Source organism: Monodon monoceros, unplaced genomic scaffold, assembly GCF_005190385.1.
Source record: "Monodon monoceros isolate NGI ecotype Baffin Bay Population unplaced genomic scaffold, NGI_Narwhal_1 Super_Scaffold_18, whole genome shotgun sequence".
In the NCBI taxonomy this organism is placed as follows: Eukaryota; Metazoa; Chordata; class Mammalia; order Artiodactyla; family Monodontidae; genus Monodon; species Monodon monoceros.
Genome location: NW_021703774.1, coordinates 160450762 through 160473014, shown reverse-complemented (window position 1 = coordinate 160473014; position 22253 = coordinate 160450762). Strand labels below are relative to the sequence as shown.

Genomic DNA, 22253 nt, shown 5'->3' with positions numbered 1-22253 from the left:
GAAGCTTGGTGTTCAACTCAGACGGGACTGATCAGGGCCTGAGGCAGTGGTTTTTACATTATTCAGCTTTAGACAAATCCATATTTATAACAGAGTCAATGAGTTAATTACAGTCAGGCTCTACCCTTCCCATAACTGGAATTTTTCTATTCTCTCATCACCACCATCCAACTCCTCATTTTCCTTTCTTCCAGGGTAATATATTTTTTTCTACCAGTCATTTTAATAGATTGTTTTTTGAATCTCAAATTATAAAAGAAGGAATTAGGTTTAGCATAAATGATAGTTAATAAACTCTCTTGAGCAGGTCTTGACCATCTGTAGGCCTCTGTCTTCCTCTTAAAACAATAGTGTTAATAATAATTGCCGGGCTTCCCTGGTGGTGCAGTGGTTGAGAGTCCGCCTGCTGATGCAGGGGATGTGGGTTCGTGCCCCGGTCCGGGAGGATCCACATGCCGCGGAGCGGCTGGGCCCGTGAGCCATGGCCGCTGAGCCTGCGCGTCTGGAGCCTGTGCTCCACAACGGGAGAGGCCACAGCAGTGAGAGGCCCGAGTACCGCAAAAAAAATAAATAAATAAAAATAATAATTGCTAATGTTTACTAAGCATTTACTCTGTGCCCAGCACTTGCTAAGTATTCCACGTATGTTATTTCATTTAATCCTTAGACCCTTTGAAGTAGATACTGTTTTTATAAATTGAACCTTGCTGTGAGGTTAAATAACTTGTCCAAGTTCACACAGTTGACCAGGATTTCCAACCTGGCTCCAGAGCCTGTGTTCTCTTTCACTATGGCATACTGACTGCCTTATAGGAAGGTTGAAACAAACAAAAACACAGTATAAAAATAAAAATTAATAACTAATAGTTATCAGGGACTTCCGTGACTGTCCAGTGGGTAAGATTTCGCCTTCCAATGCACAGGATGTGGGTTTGATCCCTAGTCACGAGCTAAGATCCCACATGCCCCGTGGCCAAAAAACCAAAACATAAAACAGAAGCAATATTATAACAAATTCAATAAAGACTTTAAAAAAAAAATGGTCCACATCAAAAAAATATACTAAAGGGACTTCCCTGGTGGCGCAGTGGTTGAGAGTCTGCCTGCTGATGCAGGGGACACGGGTTCGTGCCCCGGTCCGGGCAGATCCCACATGCCGTGGAGCGGCTAGGCCCGTGAGCCATGGCTGCTGAGCCTGCACGTCCAGAGCCTGTGCTCCGCAACGGGAGAGGCCACAACAGTGAGAGGCCCGTGTACCGCAAAAAAAAAAATATATATATATATATATGTGTGTGTGTGTGTGTGTATATATATATATATACACTAAAAATAAATAAACAGTAGTCATCAGATCTTATTATGAGGCAGGCATGAGACTAGTAGGAGTTTATCATGCATATTCTCATCTAATTTTCGTATAAGGTAGTGACTATTATTTGTCTTATTTTATAAGACCAGTTAACGAAGGTTTAAAAAGTTTCATTGACGGGCTTCCCTGGTGCTCCAGTGGTTAAGACTCCACACTTCCACTGCAGGGGCTGCGGGTTCGATCTCTGGTTGGGGAATTGAAATCTGCATGTCATTCTGATGCTGCGCGGCACGGCCAAAAAAAAAATGCAGACACATTTGAAATTCAGAGGAGTTACGTGGGGATCCAAAGTCCCACAGCAAGGTAGTGGGTCTGGAAATAACCTTTACTCCTCTTATTTATGTAGTGCTTTATAGTTCCCAAGGTACACTCAAATCTGTTATTTCATTTGATTTGACTCTCACAATAACCTATAAGTAGATAGGACAAATGTGCCATTTCAGAAATAAGAGAGCTGAGAAATTGTTGATTGCACAGGGTTTCACTTTTTTTTTTTTTTTTTTTGGGCTGCTCCATGTGGCCTATAGGATCTCAATTCCCCGACCAGGGATTGAACCCAGGCCATGGCAGTGAAAGTGCCAAATCCTAACCACTAGACCACCAGGGAACTCCCAGGTTTCACATTCTTAATTAAAGAATTAAGATCATGCTGTCAAGACAAGACTCAGGGAAATTATCGGGGAAATCTGAACCAGAGCCCTTCCTATTGCCCAGTCATAAGTGAATATTATTTACCATATGATGGTACAGAAAATAAAGCTCCCTCTGTGGTTTGCAAAACGATGACTGAGAGATGGAGTAACTTACCCAAAGGCACACAGCTAGTAAGTGTAGATCCTTGTTCTGAACACTCAGCCCAGATCTCTGCTTTTTTTTGACTATGCTCCCAGAAAAATGTTCCCACACAGAAATTTTGTCTTCTAGACCCTTCCTAAGATGCAGCTGTTACCACCTGGAGATTCTGAATCCTGCCTCTGGGTACTTGGCAGGATAGGTAAACAGTATTCTTGGAACCACCACACACCAGTCTTGCAAATACCCTCTTTCCATGGACTGGAGAGTTTAACTTAAGATGAGTGCTGCCAGTCCCCATTCTTCCTTCATTCCGTCTCCTTTCTGAGTGTCTGTCTGCTTGGGAAAGTAGCTCTTATCAAACACAAGAGGGCTCATCATTTTGCTGTTTTCTCAAATCCTAAGTAAAGTGGATGTTTTGCAGTGTTTCACGGTCCATATGACTTAAATTTAAGTTTTTTTGTTTTTTTGTTTGTTTTGCGGTACGCGGGCCTCTCACTGTTGTGGCCTCTCCCGTTGCGGAGCACAGGCTCCGGACGCGCAGGCTCAGTGGCCATGGCCCACGGGCCCAGCCACTCCGCGGCATGTGGGATCTTCCTGGACTGGGGCGCGAACCGGTGTCCCCTGCATCGGCAGGCAGACTCCCAACCACTGCACCACCAAGGAAGCCCAAATTTAAGGTTTTAAAAATGTTCTCTATCATAAATTCAAACAATAACAGAAGTATATAAAGTAAAAAGAGATAGTATTTCCTTCTTATCCAACCTTCCAGAGGTAATCACCATTAATAGAATGGTGTATGCCTTTCTAGATTTTGTTCTTTGTTTATATATACATGTATTCACATGTGTGAGTAAGTGTGTGTGTGTGTATTTTCCACACTGTATTTTTTCTGAAATGTGCTTTTTTTCATTTAATATTACATCTTAGACATCTTTCCAAGTCCATGCATTTAGATTTACCTCCATTAAAAACAGTTGCATAGGGGGCTTCCCTGGTGGCACAGTGGTTAGGAATCCGCCTGCCAACACAGGGGACAAGGGTTCGAGCCCTGGGCCAGGAAGATCCCACATGCCGTGGAGCAACTAAGCCTGTGTGCCACAACTACTGAGCCTGCATTCTAGAGCCCGCGAGCCACAACTACTGAGCCCATGTGCCACAACTACTGAAGCCCGCGCGCCTACAGCCTGTGCTCCGCAACAAGAGAAGCCACCGCAATGAGAGGCCTGTGCAGTGCAACTAGAGAAAAGCCCATGCGCAGCAACGAAGACCCAATGCAGCCAAAAATAAATAAATTTATTAAAAAAAAAAAAACAGTTGCATAGTATTTCATCAAATTGCAGAGTCATAGGGTGTATCCATTTTAAAAACAAGTGTTTTAAGTGAAGGACAACACATATTCTGGTGGGTGCATCTGGTTTTAGGCTGCAACTAAATGGCTTTGGGCAAACATTTCATCTTCTCTGAGCCTCAGTTTCCTTATCTATAAAGTGAGGATAGAAGTACCTAATGTAGTTGTGAGGATTGAAACCATTCATTAATTTATCAAGCATTTGCTGAGGGCCTTCTACATACTAGGTAGTATTGGCTAATGTATTTGATGTTATTCTATAAACTGGGAAGCTTTATATAAGGAAGTTCACCATGAGAATAATCCAAAAAGAGATGTGGACTAATCTTTGTCTCTTCCCCACTCACCTTAGCGATGTCTCTGAGTCTCTGCTGGATAAGTGCCTTTATACCAACCACTCTCCTCATCCTGACATCTTGATACGGACTTCTGGGGAAGTGAGGCTCAGTGACTTCCTCCTCTGGCAGGTAGGTCGTTTCCAACCATTGTTCTGTTTGTGTCGAAACTGAAAACTGTGACTGCACCCACAAAACAGATTGGAGGGTCAGCTAAAATCCAGAGAAATGTCTCCAGGCTGTGCCTGGTAACTTTTGCTATCCCTTCCTCATCTGTCCCTGGCTTTGTGAGCCTGTGTAGTTCTTGCTGTCTAAAGTGCCCAGGGGAAGAATCAAGGCTATCCGGCTGTGGTGAAAGCTTTACTTGTACCTCTCTTCAAGGAACTGGACTTCTGCCTTAGGTCCCTGAGCATAAGCTTCTGCCCTGGTAACCTGCCATGTCACCCAGCACCTCTGGGCTAGAACCTCGCCTTGCATTTACTAATTTCTCGCCTTTAGAATAAAGGGCTGCATCTACACAAGCACAGGCCACAGGAGATATAAACTGTATGCAGACTTCTTCAGGGCCTGCCATTGCCTATCAGCTCAGTTATCCCAGTGTACGTAGTTCTCTAAAATCCCATATCCAAATAAGTTTGTCTTTGCTTGAAAATCTCCATTATCTGTTAAGTTGGTCCCTGGGTAGCACTTGGCTGGGGGAAATCTTGTTCAAGGAGAGGCTGAAGGGAGAAACTCAGCTTGGAAGCAATTCACATGGTAAAGTTCTGGAAATTTTAATGGACTGTAGTCTTAAGAGTGAGCTAACAAGATTTAGCTACTGAAGATACTTTAGTCTTTGGCTATATTGAAAGCAGTATAATGTGCAGCTTGTGGTTTTATGGCCCATTCTGCTGGTCAGATTATGTCTAGAGAGTTTACTTCTGGGCACTGGGTTTTACGAGATTGCACTGGTAAACTAGAGGACTTAACAGAAGAGGCCAGCCTGGATGGGAAGGAGTCTGTAGCTCATGTCCTATAAGGCAGGGGTCCCCAACCCCTGGGCTGCGGACCACTACCAGCCTGCGGCCTGTTAGGAACCGGGCCGCACAGCAGGAGGTGAGCAGCGGGTGAGCAAGCAAAGCTTCATCTGCCACTCCCCATCGCTCGCACTCCTGCCTGAACCATCCATCCATCCCCCCACCCCACCCTGTCCATGGAAAAATTGTCTTCCATGAAACCGGTCCCTGGCACCAGAAAGGTTGGGGACCGCTGCTATAAGGAATGAGTGAAGAATAATGGTCTGGAAAAGAGAAGAATGGTGATAGTTTATTCTCTTGGGAAAAAAATATTGAGTTCCTCCTTTGTGCTGGAAATACGGCAGTAACCAAGTTAGAAATAACCCCTACTATCATTTATTTATTTATTTATTTACTTACTTATTTATGGCTGCGTTGGGTCTTCATTGCTGTGCGTGGGCTTTCTCTAGTTGCCGTGAGCGGGGGATACTCTTTGTTGCAGTGCGTGGGCTTCTCATTGTGGTCGCTTCTCTTGTTGCGGAGCACGGGCTCTAGGCGCGTGGGCTTCAGTAGCTGTGGCTCGAAAACTCTAGAGCGCAGGCTCGGTAGTTGTGGCGCACGGGCTTAGTTGCTCCGAAGCATGTGGGATCTTCCCGGACCAGGGCCCGAACCCGTGTCTCCTGCATTGGCAGGCGGATCCTTAACCACTGTGCCACCAGGGAAGCCCAATCCCTACTATCTTAAAACTTACAGTTTGTTGGAAAAGACAAGTGAACAAGTCATTACAACCTTGGGAACAGATAACAGGCAGTTCTAAGCTAGCCTTCAAATATTTGAAAGAATGTCACTTTGAAGAAGAAATAAAGTTGTTCCAGAGAAACGACCTGAGACCTTGGTAGGTGACATTGGTTTAACTTAATGAGCTATCTGACAGCTAAAGTTATCCCCCTTGAGGCACTGAATTCCTCACCAGTAAAGGTGTCAAGCAGTGGCTGTCAAGAATGTTCCAAAAGGGAGTCTTATATCAGTGATGACTGTTAAAAGTTCACCCAGCTCTTTGCTCTGCTTTATGTATGTTATCTTGTTAAATTTTCACAGTACCTTAAAAACTAGTTATTCTTATTACCCAGTTTTACAGTTGAGGACACTGAGGCCCAGAGAAGTTAAGTAACTTGCCTGAGGTCAAGTAGATGGTAAACGGTGGAGCCAGAATTCAAAGCCAGGCAGTCAGGCCCCAGAGCCCATGCTCTTAACCGTTGTCCCATACTCTGCTACTTAAAAATAACAATGGCAGCTACCATTTGTTCATTGCTAACTTTTATCAGACACTGTGTCTCCCAGATGACCTCTAAGGGCCAAGAGCCAGTAACATAATCTAGATGTTATTTCATAGTCCTAAAATTGGCTTAGAAAAATCCTGGTGGAAATGTTGATCTAGTCTCGCTTTAGTTCTGCCTTGCTACAGGCAGGTGATTTTACTGCCTCAGATGACCCGTCCCCTATTAGTGAGGGAATCCGGGCTGGCGGCAGCTGCAGCTCAGGATGCCTGTCCAGCCTCATCTCTGGCTGTGATCAGCCTGCTCTTTCTTTGGAGCCTGACCAAGGATGTGTTCCAGTAACATGTTATTAAACCATACTCTCTTCCTTCCCCACCTTTCCCAGACCTCCCACTCCTGCTTGGTGTTCCAGCCTGTTCTGTGGCCAGAATACACGTTTTGGAACCTCTGTGAGGCCATCCTGCAGTTCCAGATGAACCATAGCATGCTTCAGGTAAGAGTTCAGGGCTGGCCTGACTGGATGGAATGGAAGAAAAGGTTAGCATTGATGACCACCCACGGCTATATATGTCAGGCACTTGCTAATAATCATGTTAATGATGAGTAGCTACCACTTACTGAGTATTTACTATGTGTCAGGCACTGTGAACAGTTTATATGCACTATCTCATTCAATGTTCCCAAGAACCCAATGAGCTAGGTATTATTAGCCCCATTTGTGCAAATGAGTAAATCAAAATTATTTAGCTAAGGACACATAACCAATAAAAGATGGAACTGGGATTCAAGTTATAAATCTTTAATCTCTTTACTATGGAAACCCAGGAAAGGCTTCTCAGAGAGACTGGCCATTATTCCCTGAAAGAATTGGCCTAATAAAAGATTGTAGAAGTGGAAGTATACAAAATCCAAGACGCTTCCAGAGGGATTAAAAATGAAATAGCACTGTCTTTGTATGAAACTGTGTTCTACCAAGACTTGAAGTTCTGCTTTCAGTTTTGATCACCAGATCTTGAAACAGGTTTCATTAGGAGGCAGAGTCACCTACGCCTGATTAGGACTCTTAATAATAATGGCAGTGTGTGTGGTGGTGGCAGCTAACGTATTGAGGGCCTATTAAGGCACTTTGGTGTTTTCATGTAAGTTTTCTTATTTAACCCTTCCAGCAATCCAGCAGGCTTGGCGTCCTTGTTTTTCAGATATGGCAACAGAGGGGCGGGGAAACTGTCCCAAGGTCACAGAATTTTAAACCGAAAGCTGGTGATGCTTCTTGAGTCTGGAGAGATAATGGCCAGGAGGAAATAATGATCTAAGTCAGGGCTTTTCGGTCCCCCTGGCATCGCAGACTCCTTGGAGAAGCTAACGAAAGCCGTAGACCATCTCCCTAGAAAAATTGCAAAGATCACTCTAACACATGGCATTTTGCATAGAACTACATTAATCCCTTTAACACATAAACTACTTCTGGGGGTTCACATAACTCCTGAAATCTTTCCAGGAATCCCAAGTCCAGAACTCCTGGAATAAGTCAATCAAATCATGAAGGTTTGGTCATGTGCTTGATCACTTAGTCTCAGAATTTGAAAAAGGAAGTAAAGTTCAAGTAAAAGGAAAAACAGCAAAGTCTCAATTATCCACTGTCAAAGAGGAATGAATATCAGATTTTTCCACATGACCAAGTCTCCCTTTAAGAACTAAAACTTTTTTTAATCCTATTTTGATAGAAAACTTTCTGAAACAGGTCTTGTGCATAATTCATTAACACCTTCTGTGTACCAGGCACTTGCTAATAATGATGATTAGAATAATCACATTCTAATGGTGCTGAGAACGATAATATTGTTAGTAACTGCCCTCTTGAAGTACTTCACTGTGCAGGATGGCCTTGAAGGGTGGGACTCTTTCTCTAAGCTAGATTGTCCCAAAATACTTGGCTTTGGGATTTCTTGTATATGGTCAATGGCTAATTTTGACAGCATCCCTTCTTCCCTTCTCTTCCTATTTCCAGTTTTAAATCAGCTACAGGCAAGGAAACCAGGCAACCAAGCTTGTTAGAGTTATGTCTGTAAAGTGAGAGTAAACTGGCCTTGCATGAAGCCCAGAGGATCTTGGTGCACGAGCTTTTGTGTATGGATATTCTTGTCTCTAAGTTGGCTGCTGAGAAGTCTTTTAGTAATTTCAGGTTTCTCAGATACTTTCCCACATGGCTATCGGAGGAATTACCTCAAGTTTCACTCATTTCATAAATGTCTATTACTGAGTACCTGGTCTGAGTCAGGCACTATGTTAGTATTAGGCACAAGAGAGTCACGCAGTTAGTTGGCCAGACAAGATCCCTACCTTCGTGGAGCTTGTATTTTTACTTGAGGAGACAGATAATAAGTAAACAAGTATATACAATAATTTCAGATTGTAATAAGGCAATGAAGAAAATAGGGTGATATGCTAGAAAGTAATGAAGAGAGCAGGAGGTGCTGAATAAAGCAGTCAAGGAAGGCCTCTCTAAGGAGGTCTTTTTTAAGCCATTATATTAGAGATGAGAGATAGCCAGATGGGTAAAAATCCGGGGGGAAAGAATTATTCTCTGCAGAGGGAGCAGCAAGGGCAAGGATACTAAAGTTATAAAGTTTAGGTCTTGGAAGAACAAAGAGGACAGCACACATGAGGGAGAAGGATGTGGGATGAGGCTGGGTAGGAGTCAGGCCTCTGATCACTGAGGGCCTTGTAGGCCATGATGACACATCTGAAGACTTTTGATCAGGGGAGTGACAGGATCTGATTTATATTTTGTAAAAATCACTCAGGATTTTCAGAGGGCAGGAGTCAGAGACCAAACTCCTACAGTAGTCCAGGTGGGAGAATGTGCCTCAAGGTGGGGTTGCAGCTGTAGAGAAGGGGAGGGCTGAGTGGACTGAGATGGAGGAAAAACAAAAGTTAAAGCAGAAACAAATGAAACTAAGTTGATAATATAACCCCCAGAGAAAGGGATTAATTCCAGTTACCTGAACATAGTTCTCTGACTATACATTTTTAGTGGGATATATTCTAAGGATGATACAAACTGGAAAGCTAACTTAAACATTACTTAGGAGGTTTATTAGTGGTAATGTTGATGATGTAACTCTGAAACTCCTTTATTCATCTTGTAGGATAAAACAAATGAGTAAAATGTTAATGTTATTAGGAACCAAAACATTTAGGTTTTGGCCTGGGCAGCTGGGTAGATGGCTCTGCTGTTTCCTAGGATGGGGTGGAACGTGTTTGAGGACAGCCATTAAGAGTTTCATTTGGTACCTAAGAATCATAATTTCAAACATTTATTGAGTTCTTACGTGTCAGGCATCCTTTTACTTATATTCTATGTAGTTCTGTAAGGTAGTTACTATTATTAATTGCCCCCATTTTTAGAGTGAGGAAACCAAAGTAATAACAGAGATACTGACTGCCCTGAACCTTTTCTCAGCAGACCTCATAGAAGTTTTGGCCAGATTTCCTCTACCCAGGAGCCCTCAAACTCTGTTTCTAGAAATCTTAGCACCTCAGCAGAAGCACTAAGCGTACAATCCAGACTGACAACATCCTGGCCAGTTTGGCCTCAGACCAGAGAGCTGATCTTTCTAATATCTCCCTTGTATGTATCCTGTATCATCACCAAACTGGACTCTTCACAGTTCCTTGTTCCCATACCCTTTGGTATTCTGCCTCCACATCTGTGTTCTTGACCCATCTCCCAAATTCCCATTGTTAAATTCTGAGCTGCTCTGTCTCTAAGCCCAGCCCAGTATGTCCCCATTCCCTGCAGGAAGCCAGGGCAGGGAGTTGGGTTCTTGATCTATAGTAGCTCACTGGGATGAGGGCAGCTGATGGATGCTAATGGAAACAGGGACTCAGCTACAAATTGTTGGAGGCTAGACCTTGGTATCTGAAGGGACCATGGCAGTTTCCAGGTGGTCACCCATCAGTCTTAGAGAATGGGGGCTGGCAAATGGAAGAAATCTCAACTATGACACAGTAGGACAGATAGAAAATTAGGGCAAGGAAGGGGTGGGCAGCAGTACAGAGCCACTGATCCTCAGTTACAAGCTGCATGGATGGTAGGTCCATGGGGGGATCTTTGACAGAGATGAGGAATAAGTGTTCGGTCCACTTAATCTGTAATGATATAGAGGGGGAATATACATATTCCCACTAAACTTCCTTCAGTGCATTTGTCAGAGGTTAAACGCCAGGGTGGAACAATCAGCCATTTTATGTCTAGTGCTCTTCAGGTAGTCACTATCTTCTCAAGAGAAGTTAAAAACTTCAGCTCTTGTCTCAGACATTCCTGACTTTGAGTCATGGCACAGCCTTCTAGCTGTGTGACTGGCTGGGCAATTACTTAACCCAAGGCAGAGAATCATTTTTCTCATCTGTAAAATGAGGGGAGTAATGATAATAATAATACCTGCCTCACAGGTTTGTGATAAGTCTTCAGTAAGCTAATACACTAAAAGCGCTGGAACAGAGTTCATTTTCAGAGACTGGTGGCCAATATCGTTCACAATGTATGTCTCTGGGCTCTTCAGACTTCATCTGTCTCCAGAAAAACCACAGACACTTAGCATCCCGCTCATCCCATCACCAGTACAGTTCCCTTAGCAGGGAGACTCTGGGTGCTCGTCAAAACATCATGTTTCCAGCAAGAGGTACTGTCTCTTAACAACCCTCAGAAAGGCACCCCCCCATGCTACTGACCTGGGCATATTGATTGTGGCAAATGGGGACTTTTGGGAAGACTTGTCATTAGCTAATGAATGTTTTGAAACCCAAGACCTGCATCCTCTCCATGCCCCAGTGAGGTCAGAGGACTTGAGGGTTTATATACTGGAGGGGCTATTACGTCTTGTTCCCTAATTCTGCTGAGGAGAGAACAAGAGCAGAGAGGCTTAATGCCCAGGAGAGATTTATATTAATAGGTTAAGGCGCCATTTCTCAAAAGGAGCTCCTTGGAGCCCTTACACCAAGACCACATAAGGTCTGCATAAGAAGTGTCTAAGGTAATTATTAACGCCCTCTCCCCTGATTGGTCATTATACAGGGAGAGTAGACAGTATGGTCAGGAAGAGAGAAATTGACTATTAGGACTTCCATTAGCCTAGATTTTTAGAGGCTGAGTACCTGAGAAGAACTTACAGCACCTTTGAGATAGGGAGGTAGATCTAGACCATGTGGAGGTTGCACAGAGGTGCCCAGATGCAGGCCACTGGTTCCCCACTCCACCCCTAGAAAGTACAGCTTATCCAGAGGCACGAAACACATTTCCCAAAGATCTTTCAAGAAGTTATCTTAGGGCTTCCCTGGTGGCACAGTGGTTGAGAGTCTGCCTGCCAATGCAGGGGACGCGGGTTCGTGCCCCGGTCCGGGAAGATCCCACATGCTGCGGAGCGGCTGGGCCCGTGAGCCATGGCCGCTGAGCCTGTGCGTCCGGAGCCTGTGCTCCACAATGGGAGAGGCCACAGCAGTGAGAGGCCCGCGTACTGCAAAAAAAAAAAGTTAGTGGAGAAACCAAGGGAACTTCAACCCACTGTGTGACCTAGGCCAAGCCCCTCCCCACCTCAGCCTTGGTGTCCTTGTCTGTACAATGAGAAGGCTAGAGCTGATGGTCTTTACGAGCTCCCCTGACTCTGTCATCCTAACAGTGAATCGCTGATTCCTGGCAAATTAGGGGCCAGGGTATGCTTGGCTGCAGCCTCCCTGCTCAGCACTCAGTCTAGGGCTGCCATTTGGAAAAAGCCTGAGCCGCATGGAGCAATTTTAACCAGCTCCGCATTTCCTCCTCCTGTGGCTTGGTGCCCTCATCCTTCCTGTTCAGCCAGGACTTAGCCTACTTAGCCCTAGCCACAAGCAGTGGTGACAGAAGAAGGGCTAACTGTTAATAGCCAGGCACCAGATTGGGCATTCATTATCTCATTTTTCCTCAAACCACCCAGTGATATGGACACTATTGTCCCCATTTTGCAGATGAAGAAATAGGCTTGGAGAGGTGAGGGAGTCCTCTGGACAGAAACTTCTCAAACCCCAGTATTCCAGGCAGACTCACACTGGCCTGATCACGCTCTTTGATTTCCTGAGTGATGTATAGTAGCCCATTATTCCCCCGCTGATATTCTCCTCCCCCCATACACTTTACCTTTATCTGAATCTTCCCCATTGGTTAAAGCTCAGCTCAGATTCTGCCTGACCATGAGATTTCACTGCCCCCTTGACCTTCATCAACCACAGTTTCTTTCCTCTGAACTGCATGGCCCTTTCTCTTACCTCCATGATGATCCTTACCACATTCCACCTTGTGTTATGGTATTTGGGTACATCTCTGTGTCCTCAGCCTGTAAGCACATGGATCGTGGTGACTACGTCCTGTGCATTTCCGTACCCCCAATAAAGTCTTGTATGTAGGACCCAGGGTTCCTCCTGACTAAGGCCAGGAGGAAGCCCTTCTAACAAGATGAAGACCCTTACATCAACTTTTTAAGCTTGTTTTAGTCTTCATAGCTCCACATGGGGGTTCGTTATCATAGCAGAAGAGTACCCTTGAATGCCTTGGATCATTCAACAGCCTGGAGGGGGGATTTTCCAGATTTTTCATTTGTCATCTTTATTCATGCAGTAAGTCTTTATTGCTGAGAGACCCTAGCAAATCACTTCCCTACTCTGAACCTCCATGTCTGTCTCCAGCACCTCCGTAGCTCTTTTGGGAGGGTCAAGTGAGACAACAGATGAAGTGCTTGTGTACATGTAAGATATTCCTTAAAGGATTAAAACAAAGCAATCCAGGTGTTCACAGGCTGAGTAGGACACAGACAGGTACCCAGATACCACAGTACAAGGTAGAATGTGGTAAGGGTCACAAAGGGTATCGGATACCAAATCGGCAGCAAAATGGGAGTTTCTCACACATGGAATAGGTTTGGCAGGAGGGACTCTGGTGCTAAGGTTCTGCAGCCTGTTAGAGTGGCAGGAGCAGAGAGCATCAGTGAGGCACAGCAAGGCCTTGGTTCTGCTCCGAAAGGGTTTTCCCCTTCTGTGCCAGGAGCATCCGCCTTGTCCTCCTGGGATCATACAGTCAGTGTACTGAGCATTTCACATGTACAGGGTGCCCCAAGTGCCAGAAAGGAAAAGCCACAGTCTCTGTCCTCTAGGACTTTAGGGTTTGTCTGAAGACACACACAGGGTATGAGAAGTGCTGCCAAGGAATATAATCACTTACCTGGTGTCAGAACTGGTTCCAGGAGCCTGAGGGCTCCACTGAGCCTTCAAGGGTTCATTTTTCTAACAGAAAATGTGGACTGTGGACACTAATGCCTATTCTAGAGGCAGGATGAAGTAAGTGGCTTAAGAAAGCTGAACCTGCTTCTCATAATGTTCATAGGAGGGTCATTTGCTGGGCGAGTCAGCCTGGTCTCCATATGAGAGGCAGTTCTGGATCCAGACTCTGAAAGATAACTTTAGGCAGTTGGGAGGATGGCACTCTTAGAGTGACCTGGGAAACCAAAGAAATGACCCACTGCATATGCCCCAGGCAGGAATAGAACCTTCCTTGCATCAGAGTGATAACTTGTAAAATTGCTGTTTCTGTTTGAGAGCCTGCTAATATGCTGGAGGGGTTTTGCATATATTATCTCTAATCCTTAAAACCACTCTTCAAGGTAGGCACAACCCCCGCTTTACAGATGAAGAAGTGAGGTTAGGAGAGGATTTGCCCAAAGCCACAAAGCTAGGTGGTGGGGGAACCAGAAGTCATACCCACATTTGCCTTGTTCCCTTCCAAGTGCAAACCTGAGAAGAATTTCAAGAAATATAGAAACTCCCACCCAAAACAAACCAAGATGGATCCAGAACTGCCACTGCCCTGCCTATACAACATGGGCACCACCCATTGCACACCTACTCCCAAACCTTTCCAGATCTGCTACAGACTTCCCACTGTTCCACTTAACTTGGCCCGTCCTGTGCCCCACCCTTACCTCCTCCATCCCAATTCCACCCACGCCTAAAAATGATCTCCCCACCCCAATCCCCACTTTTCTCTAGCAGAAGGCCCGAGACATGTATGCAGAGGATCGGAAGAGGCAGCAGCTGGAGAGGGACCAGGCTGCAGTGACAGAACAGCTGCTGCAAGAGGGGCTCCAGGCCAGTGGGGACGCCCAGCTCCGACGGACACGCTTGCACAAACTCTCAGCCAGACGAGAAGAGCGGGTCCAAGGCTTCCTGCAGGCCTTAGAACTCAAGCGGGCTGACTGGCTGGCACGTCTGGGCACTGCATCAGCCTGAGTGAGGCTGGCCTCCTGCCACTTTGCCCTGCCCTCTGCCTCCAGGGCCCCACTCCCCTTTCTTTTCTTGGTGAAAGGTACCTCCCTCCTGATGATGAATTGTGTTTCCTTTGCTTGGCAAGGGAGCCCCAGAGGCCAGGTTTGCTGGCCATAGACATCTTTGGGCTGCCTGGGACAGGAGGGTTGAGCGTGAGAGTCTCTCACAAGTACACTAAACCCAAACTCTGATCCAGGTCAAACTCTGATCACGAATAGGTTCAGAGAGCAGAGGGCCCCAGCTCTTCCATCTTTGCCACCTCTACCTGTACTCCTAGGTGCACTTTCTTTTTCCACCAGCACATCCTTCAACACAAAGAATTTCGGGGAAGAGTTCTCCCCAAAACCTTAGCCCTTTACCCATCCATCTTAGTCTTCACAAAAGATGTGGACCCACCTTGGATCTGCTGGTAAATAGCTAATAGGCAGCCAGTGTTATTTAGGCAAGGAAGGGGAGGGAGAGACAGAAAGAAAAGTTGCCCATCTGCTGCTCCTCCCCCTTGGCTCTCCACCTGGGATTTGCTATTGACTCTCTACCCCCTCCCACCACACAGTGCTGACTGTTCACTGAAAGCAGCGCCCCCAATGGTGCGCGGAAGCCAGGCGGGTGATTACAATCCAATTACCTATTGTCGACTCAGCCCACACAAGCTTTTCTCCTCTTGCAGGGCATGGGGCCAGGCTCCACTCCCCAGTGAGACCGGTCCCCTCCATGGCTACAGGGTAACAGAAGACCTATAGGCCCTGGTGAATCTAATCCAGCACAGGCCACCTTCCCTGGATCACATCAGGACCAAGAGCACAGAAACAAGCACTTCTCCCAACTGACTGCCTCCTGCCCTCAGCATCTCGGACTCTGCTTCCCACCTCAACAGCCTTTGAGGCTTTTCTCAGCTTTTGACCTGTCCCCCTAAGTAGACGGTGAGATGATTTATTCCCAGCATGGCAGAGTCTCAGCTTGTGAGGGCCAAGGTTGCCCAGCAGGGAGAAGAGGGCCGAGTCAAGGGCCGTGTCCTTTTCCTTACCTCTCCCTGCCAGGCCTCGCTGCAGAGCTGCTGAGAGGATTAGTGCCTTTGAAGAGCTGTCTGAGCAGCTCTGTGCTTCAGGTGCCCCAGAGCAGCAAGCACCAGCGGGTAACACCAACCAAAGGCTACTCTGTTTAGTCTTCCCGTTTTACTTTCTGCAAACTGTTTCCCAGCACCTCCCTCTAGGGGAGAGGTAGGATCTTGCAAGCAGTGCTAAGAGCATATTCTTTAAAACCTATAACTTCCCTATAGTCCAGTCTCCTCCCTTTTCTGTGCCTGGATACCTGGCACAAGAGACCCTTTGGGCATCTTCCCTGCTCCCAGAATCAAACAAATGCCCGGCACTGCGATTGAGAAGCCAATCAATGCACCCTTTGGCAAGTCCCCCCTCACACACCTGGCACTCCCCACTACCAATCCCTGGCACGGGGTTCCCAGAGAGCAGGTGCTGTACATTTTCCAGCTTTACAAGGGGGCTGTTGACAGCCTTAATTAGGGAGGCATGAATTATGCGGCTATAATGCAGAGCCCTACAATTAAGGCGGGAATGAGGGGCTGGAGGCAGCAAATGGAATCTGCCCTGTGAGCATGGTTGTTGAGTCCTGTCTCCTTTCTGGGTCTGACTTTCCCTACTATGATTGGGGTACAGCAGAGGTGATTAATGGGGCTGGTATCTTTGGCCTGAGGTCCTGTATTCTGGGAAAGGTACACAGTGGGGAGGGGTGAGGAGTGGCTGCCTCTAAGGGGTGGAAAGGAGAAGAGGCGGAGGGATCGCTGCTGCTCAGGAACAGGGGCTGCAAATAGTTGATATGAACTCACAGTGATTGCTTTCTACCGGTGTGATTTGTACAAACCAGCTCAACCCTTGCCTCAGGAAATTAGGTGAGACCTATTTAAATGTCCTCCCACCTGTGAGCCAACCCCCCCCCCCAGTTGAGGATATTTATCGTGTTGCGTTCTCTCGGGTGTCAAATAGAATTTTTAAAATTCTTAGATGTAAAACTTGTTTGCGAACAGTGCAACAGAAGATCATGTTTTGCTGCAGCACTTGGCTACCTCCCTCAGGTGCACTTGGCTACCTCCCTCAGGTGCACTTGGCTACCTCCAGGATCCCTAGCTTTGGGGACGGGGTGGGAGAGCCACTGGAAGAGCCCTTTTTCCATCGCAACCCCTGTAACTCTACTTGTTTCCTAATGCCCGGACGCTTTCCTCCACCCTCCTTTTCCCTCGCGCAAGTGAAAGGAAGCCAGCCAGCCTGCCAGTGTGGAAGGAGGGATTTCGCCAGCTGCGTGTGCAGCGCCCTGGGTTAGTGGCTGCATCGGGTGGGGGCAGCTGAGCTTCATGTCTCCGTAGCGGGTAAAGGTTAGAGGGAGGGGAGTGCTAGTAGGCCTTCTTGGCGGCCACTCTCCGTCATTCGGTGGCGGGGTTCTGAGGTCCAGGAATACAAGGACCTAGGAGAGCCATCCACCCGACAGGCTTTGGGGGGGCTTCGTTGGTGTTTGGGGAGGCGGCTGAGCAACGGGTGCTGAAAGGACAGCTCCTACCTGCCCCACTGCACCCGAAAGGCACCTCTGCGTGTAAAGTCTCCCCCTGGAACCCCCACCCCACCTCGAGTGGACCGCCTTCCAGGTGAGGTGCCCGAGAGGCGTCCTCCGAGTGGCAGCCTGGAAGGATGCACGTCCGGCTGCGCCGAGCTGGCTTCCCCGCTCTTTCCCCACTTCAGCGTCAGCCTTGGCCCTGGGAACTGCAGCCTGTGCCTCCAAGCCGCGCGCTTCCACCCGCCTCCGGCGGAGAAGGGCAGTGCGGCCAGGCCTAGCAAACCCTTCTTCTGGGGCCCCCAGCGGGAACAGGAAGGAAAGCGGCTGAGATGCGCCCTAAGTGTCGCATGGCTTGGAGAAGTGGGTAGCTCGGTTGCATAAGGTGGAAGGAACTTGGTAGTTTGGAAAAGCCAGCTCTTGGCGGGAGCCGAAACCCAGAGCCCGCCGAGTCGCACCACCCTCCCTCATTTATTGCCCTCGACGCGCGCCTCCCCCACTGCGCCCCCACCCCCTAGGCGCGCCGCCGTCTCGCGCGCCCTCCCCCCCATACCCCCCTCCTCACTCCCTCCAGAGGAGGTGAGTTTAAACCCCGCCCACGTGACCCCAGCTGGGCCAATGAACGGCGGCGGGAGGTGAAATCCGGTTCTAACCGGTCCGGGGCTCCCAGCGCTATAAAAACTTTATAAACCCCCCGGAGCCCGAGCAGTGTGAAGAAGAGGCGAGAGCGACCCTTGGACTGGCCAAAGCCGCGCGCCACTGCCTCCCCGTGTCCAGCGCATTCGTCCCGCCGCCGTCGCCACCATGCCCAAGAGAAAGGTACGTGGCGCGAGGGCCCCAGGCGCTGGGCCGCCGCCGCCGCCACCACCGCCACCACCACCACCACCAATGCAGCAGCCGCCGCCGCTTCCCCGGCTTTGGGAAGCGCGAATCAGCGGCGAGCTGGAGCAGACTCAGCCCCCCGGCGCGGTAGCTCGAGGCGGTGTCAGGCCGCCCCGGGCTAACCCTGCGCGGCTTGGCTGCCCGCGGGCGCCAGAGGCCATATTGGAGGAGCGGCGGCCGCGGCGGGAGGAGCCATGTTGGCGGCTGTTTATCCCGCTCCCCTTGGGCTCGACGTGCCCGCCCCGCGCCCCCTCCCCCCATCGCTAGCCCCCCCCCCCCCCTTCCCCGCGGGCGGGCAATTCAAACCCGAAAGGGCGGGAAGGCGGCATTCGGGGTTGGCGGGCGGGGGAACGCGCTGCCGCCAAAAAACCGCCGCCGTGAGGGGGCGGGGCCTTCTTTCCTGGGGGCGGGACTTCGCAGTGTGGCCCCACCTCCACCGCGCGCCGCCCACGGCCCCCGCGCACGAGACTCGCCCCGGTGCGCGCCGCTGCCGCCCACGAGTTCCCCCGGCTGCGTGCTCCTCCCGTCTCCCGCCCTCGACGGCTGCCATGGCAACGGCGCTCAGGCCCCGCCTCCGTAGGGGTTTGTTTGCTCCTTGTACAGCTGTTGCTTCTGCCTGGCGCAGCGGCGCGGGCTGCGCTTCGCGCGCCTCGCTCCAGCTTTGCGCGCGCTTCGCGGGGCCCCGCCGTCCCTGCGCGTTATGAGCCAGACCGGGTGTGAGGCTGACACATAACAGCGTTCCTAGCGCTTTCTGAGCACTTCGGGGATTTGCATAGGAGCTGGGGATGCTACAAACTGAGGATTTGTATGTCTTAGGAAAGTTGTGTGCAAGATTCCCTTCGATTTTTTTTCTTCCCCCTTTAGGACTTCGTTAAGTTTACTGAATCATTAAGAACTGCTTCAGAAGCTGCAACTTTCTTAGCTTTTACTTGTTTTTTATAGGCTGAAGGGGATGCTAAAGGAGATAAAACCAAGGTGAAGGATGAAGTAAGTCTTATTCTCACTGCTTTTGGAGTCTCACAAAGCCTTGGGTTCCTTTAGTGGTAATTAACCATATTCATAGTCCTGAATTTGCCTCAGTAAGCTCTCTTTACTTCTTATAGTCTAGAACAATTCAGCTGCAAAACTTTTTTGTATTTAAGTGGTTCAACTGTCCTATTTGTAATTTTCTTTATTTTTTTTAAATAGCCACAGAGAAGATCTGCAAGGTTATCTGCTGTAAGTGTGTCTGCTTTTAAATTTTCATATTATTCTCTGAAACTAAAAAGCATTGAAAAACGGTTCCCTTTGCTTCCCATGAATTACGGTCAGTGGCTGGTATTGAATGACTTACTCTGCTATGGACTCTTGCCCATTTGGAATTTGCTCGTTCTGAAATTGTGATGGCTGTAGCCAAAGTGGGACACTTCCGAGTGTTACTTGAGTGGGTTTCTGAAGATATGAAGTTCTAATGGAAAGCCCGCCACAAACTTTACAAAGTAGGAGAAACTTCTATGCCAGTGGTGCTGTGGTTTGGTTGTGGGTTGTTTTCTTTGGTCCATTGTACTAATGTTCTCTGCTTCGCTTTTCTCCCCCAAATAAAAGAAACCTGTTCCTCCAAAGCCAGAGCCCAAGCCTAAAAAGGCCCCTGCAAAGGTGAGTAGGACGGTGAGACAAACATGCATCTAGGATTTACATAAAAGCCTGAACAGTTTCCCATGTTGCTGACAGGGAGACCTGCTATATAACAACTTTATCTGTTGACACAGAGTTGAGATTTGACAGAGTTAATAGGACTGGTCCTTAACCAAGAACTCTGTCTTCAATTTACAGAAAACTGTACACTTGGGTATTAAACAAGTGCAAATGTTTAAGCTGTCTTATTCTATTATTTACATTCAGATAAAGAATTCCGTGTATTGAAGACCACAGTTTGGCCTTGTTTTTATGAATGGGGGAGGGTATGTAGTTTATGTGTGTATCTTATATTTGATCAACAGCCCTACTTTGTGCAGAGCTTTGTAGACTTGTATCCCGGTGATAGAAATGAGGAGAAACAGCTTTTTTCCCCCCATCCCCCCATTTTAGAAGGGAGAGAAGGTACCCAAAGGGAAAAAGGGGAAAGCTGATGCTGGCAAGGATGGGAATAATCCTGCAGAAAATGGAGATGCCAAAACAGACCAGGTACAACTATTTTCACTTTATGTTAAGTCTGCCCATTCAATCAGTTAATGATCCCAAAAGCTTTTATGGCCTTTTTCTTAACATCTGTGTCACTCCAAGTGTGCCTTTTAGTCTGGAGTTTGCTTGTGGTTTTTTTCTGTGAGTTTAATCTGGATTCTTGAAGGCTCTGCCGTCCAATAAAGAGAGCTGTGGTATGAGCCTTGTCCTGTCGTTAGGTGTTGCGCTCATGCTACACCATGGTTTTCAAGTTGGAAATAACCTCAGATCTTGTAATACTGGTGTGCCCCCTTCCCCAATTTTACAGTAAGGTCCAGAGGGGAAGTGACTTAGCAAAGTTACCTGCCAAGTCATTTTCAAAAGAAGTACTGAGTCTCAGTGTCAAAGTACCTAAAACCTGAACTTTGGCCTGGGAGCAAAGAAATGCTATAAATGAAATATGAATGAAGATAGTTTCCACATCTACATACTGTATTCATCTGTCTGTTTTTCCTTTAGGCACAGAAAGCTGAAGGTGCTGGAGATGCCAAGTGAAGTGTGCATTTTTGATAACTGTGTACTTCTGGTGACTGTACAGTTTGAAATACTATTTTTTATCAAGTTTTATAAAAATGCAGAATTTTGTTTTACTTTTTTTTTTTTAAGCTATGTTGTTAGCATACAGAACACTTCATTGTTGTTTTTTGGGGGAAGAGCACATGTCACTAATAGATTGTCTCTGAAGCTGGATTGACATGGGAGAAAAACACCTTTCCCGTCTGGTTTTGAGAGACTTCCTCTTGGTTCCCAGGAAGGAGGGGTTCCTTGATACTGACACACAGTAGCCACCTTGGCACAAATGCCTTGTGGTGTGGAAACTAAAGTTAGTTTTTATGTCCTCTTCTCCCTCTCCACCTTCAGCATAGACTTGACTCCCTTAAACCCAGAGACCTGTTGGAACCTGACCCCCAAAAATTGGTTACCAGTATGTCAGGCAATCTGGACTTTGCATTGTCACCATTGAGATGGCGTCCCTCAAAAGAGCAGCGGTTCCTTTTTTAGATTGTGGATCTTCAGATTGATACTTTTGCCATTTTCATTTCCTGAAAGTCAGGGTCGGCTTGTGAAAAGTTGTTAAACAACATACTAAATGTGAAATGTCAACCCTCACTCTAAACTTTCCCTGTTCAGAGCATCACATGAAGACTTCATGGGGTTTTATAGTGGCTTTCTGATTTTGGTAGTCCATTGCAAAAGGGAGTTTGAAAGTTGTATACTGTTAACGATTGTCTGCCCATGTCCTGCCTGAAATACCATGATTGTTTATGAAAAGTATCTTTAATAAAGCTGGATACAGTTTGACTTGGAATGCTGCCTCTAATCTTTTCCCAGGAGTGGGGGAGCCTGGTTTCTCCAAGTCTCTTGGGACAGGATGCATTCTGGTGTGAGGTGTCGAGGTTCCATGTACAGTCAGTCTTTGTGGTCCATCTGTAGAACACAGTGCTGCGTGGACTTGGGAAAGATCCCAGGAGTAGACAGGTGGTGAGAGGCTGGGAGCAGAGAAGTGGTTTCTGTACTTGGTTATGTAGCACTACCTGAAGTGTATTTTTAAATGCAGGTGTTTGGTAGATCTGAGGTTTGGGCCTGGCAGCTGATAGTACAGGAGCCTTTCCACTTCACTCACATTTAAGATCTCTATAAAATTAGCAAGTTAATAGATAACGGCTGTATAGTCCTTGTGCGAGAAGAAAATGCCTGTGTGTCTACACGGTTGGCCATAAGATGTGTAAGGCAGATGGCACCCTGCTGTTGAGCAGACCTGCAAATCTTCTGTGAATTGATTAAATTCTTGTCCTTGTTGGTAAACTGCTCTAGCTCCAAAAGCAAAGACATTAATGGGGACTTTGCTGATTGCCTTATCCTGGAGACCCTGCAGAGAACCCCTTTCCTCTAGGGAAATAGCAAGAAGTTATGTTAGGAAATAGAACTTGTAATAAATTGATGCTTGCAATTTGAATTTGCTTTCATGGGTCACCTGTTGTTTGAGAGGAATAAAGTAAATTGGAGGCTATTTTAAAAAAAAACCTTACATTGCTTTGTTTATCCCTTTAGTCAAAACGGTAGAGCTCTCATATCAGTTAAGCTCTTCATTGATAAGTTTTCTGTGTATTATCTGCAGTCTTCAGTTTTGAGATAGTTGTGTAATGC

General features: G+C 47.2%; 2 protein-coding genes across 5 annotated transcripts in view; both read left to right on the top strand.

The window, feature by feature from the left end:
• Positions 1 to 17010, top strand: part of DHDDS (dehydrodolichyl diphosphate synthase subunit) — a 28873-nt gene extending 11863 nt beyond the window's left edge. Inside the window, exons 7-10 of one of the 4 annotated variants that reach the window (XR_003794600.1) lie at positions 3865 to 3979; positions 6505 to 6612; positions 14190 to 14505; positions 15133 to 17010. Coding sequence is in view for 3 of the 4 variants with exons in the window: in XM_029230379.1 (XP_029086212.1) it covers positions 3865 to 3979; positions 6505 to 6612; positions 14190 to 14429 (463 nt within the window). In the remaining variant the exon portion in view is untranslated. Of the gene's footprint in view, positions 1 to 3864; positions 3980 to 6504; positions 6613 to 14189 lie in introns of all 4 variants that reach the window. The other 3 variants (XM_029230379.1, XM_029230378.1, XM_029230380.1) reach the window with 3 other exon arrangements.
• Positions 17011 to 17623: 613 nt separating this feature from the next.
• HMGN2 (high mobility group nucleosomal binding domain 2) lies at positions 17624 to 21414 on the top strand. Its single transcript, XM_029230080.1, has 6 exons — positions 17624 to 17843; positions 18849 to 18893; positions 19095 to 19124; positions 19491 to 19541; positions 19974 to 20069; positions 20565 to 21414. Exons 1-6 carry the CDS (start codon positions 17829 to 17831, stop codon positions 20598 to 20600), a joined length of 273 nt encoding a protein of 90 aa, XP_029085913.1. The 5' UTR covers positions 17624 to 17828; the 3' UTR covers positions 20601 to 21414.
• The last annotated feature ends 839 nt before the right edge of the window (positions 21415 to 22253 follow it).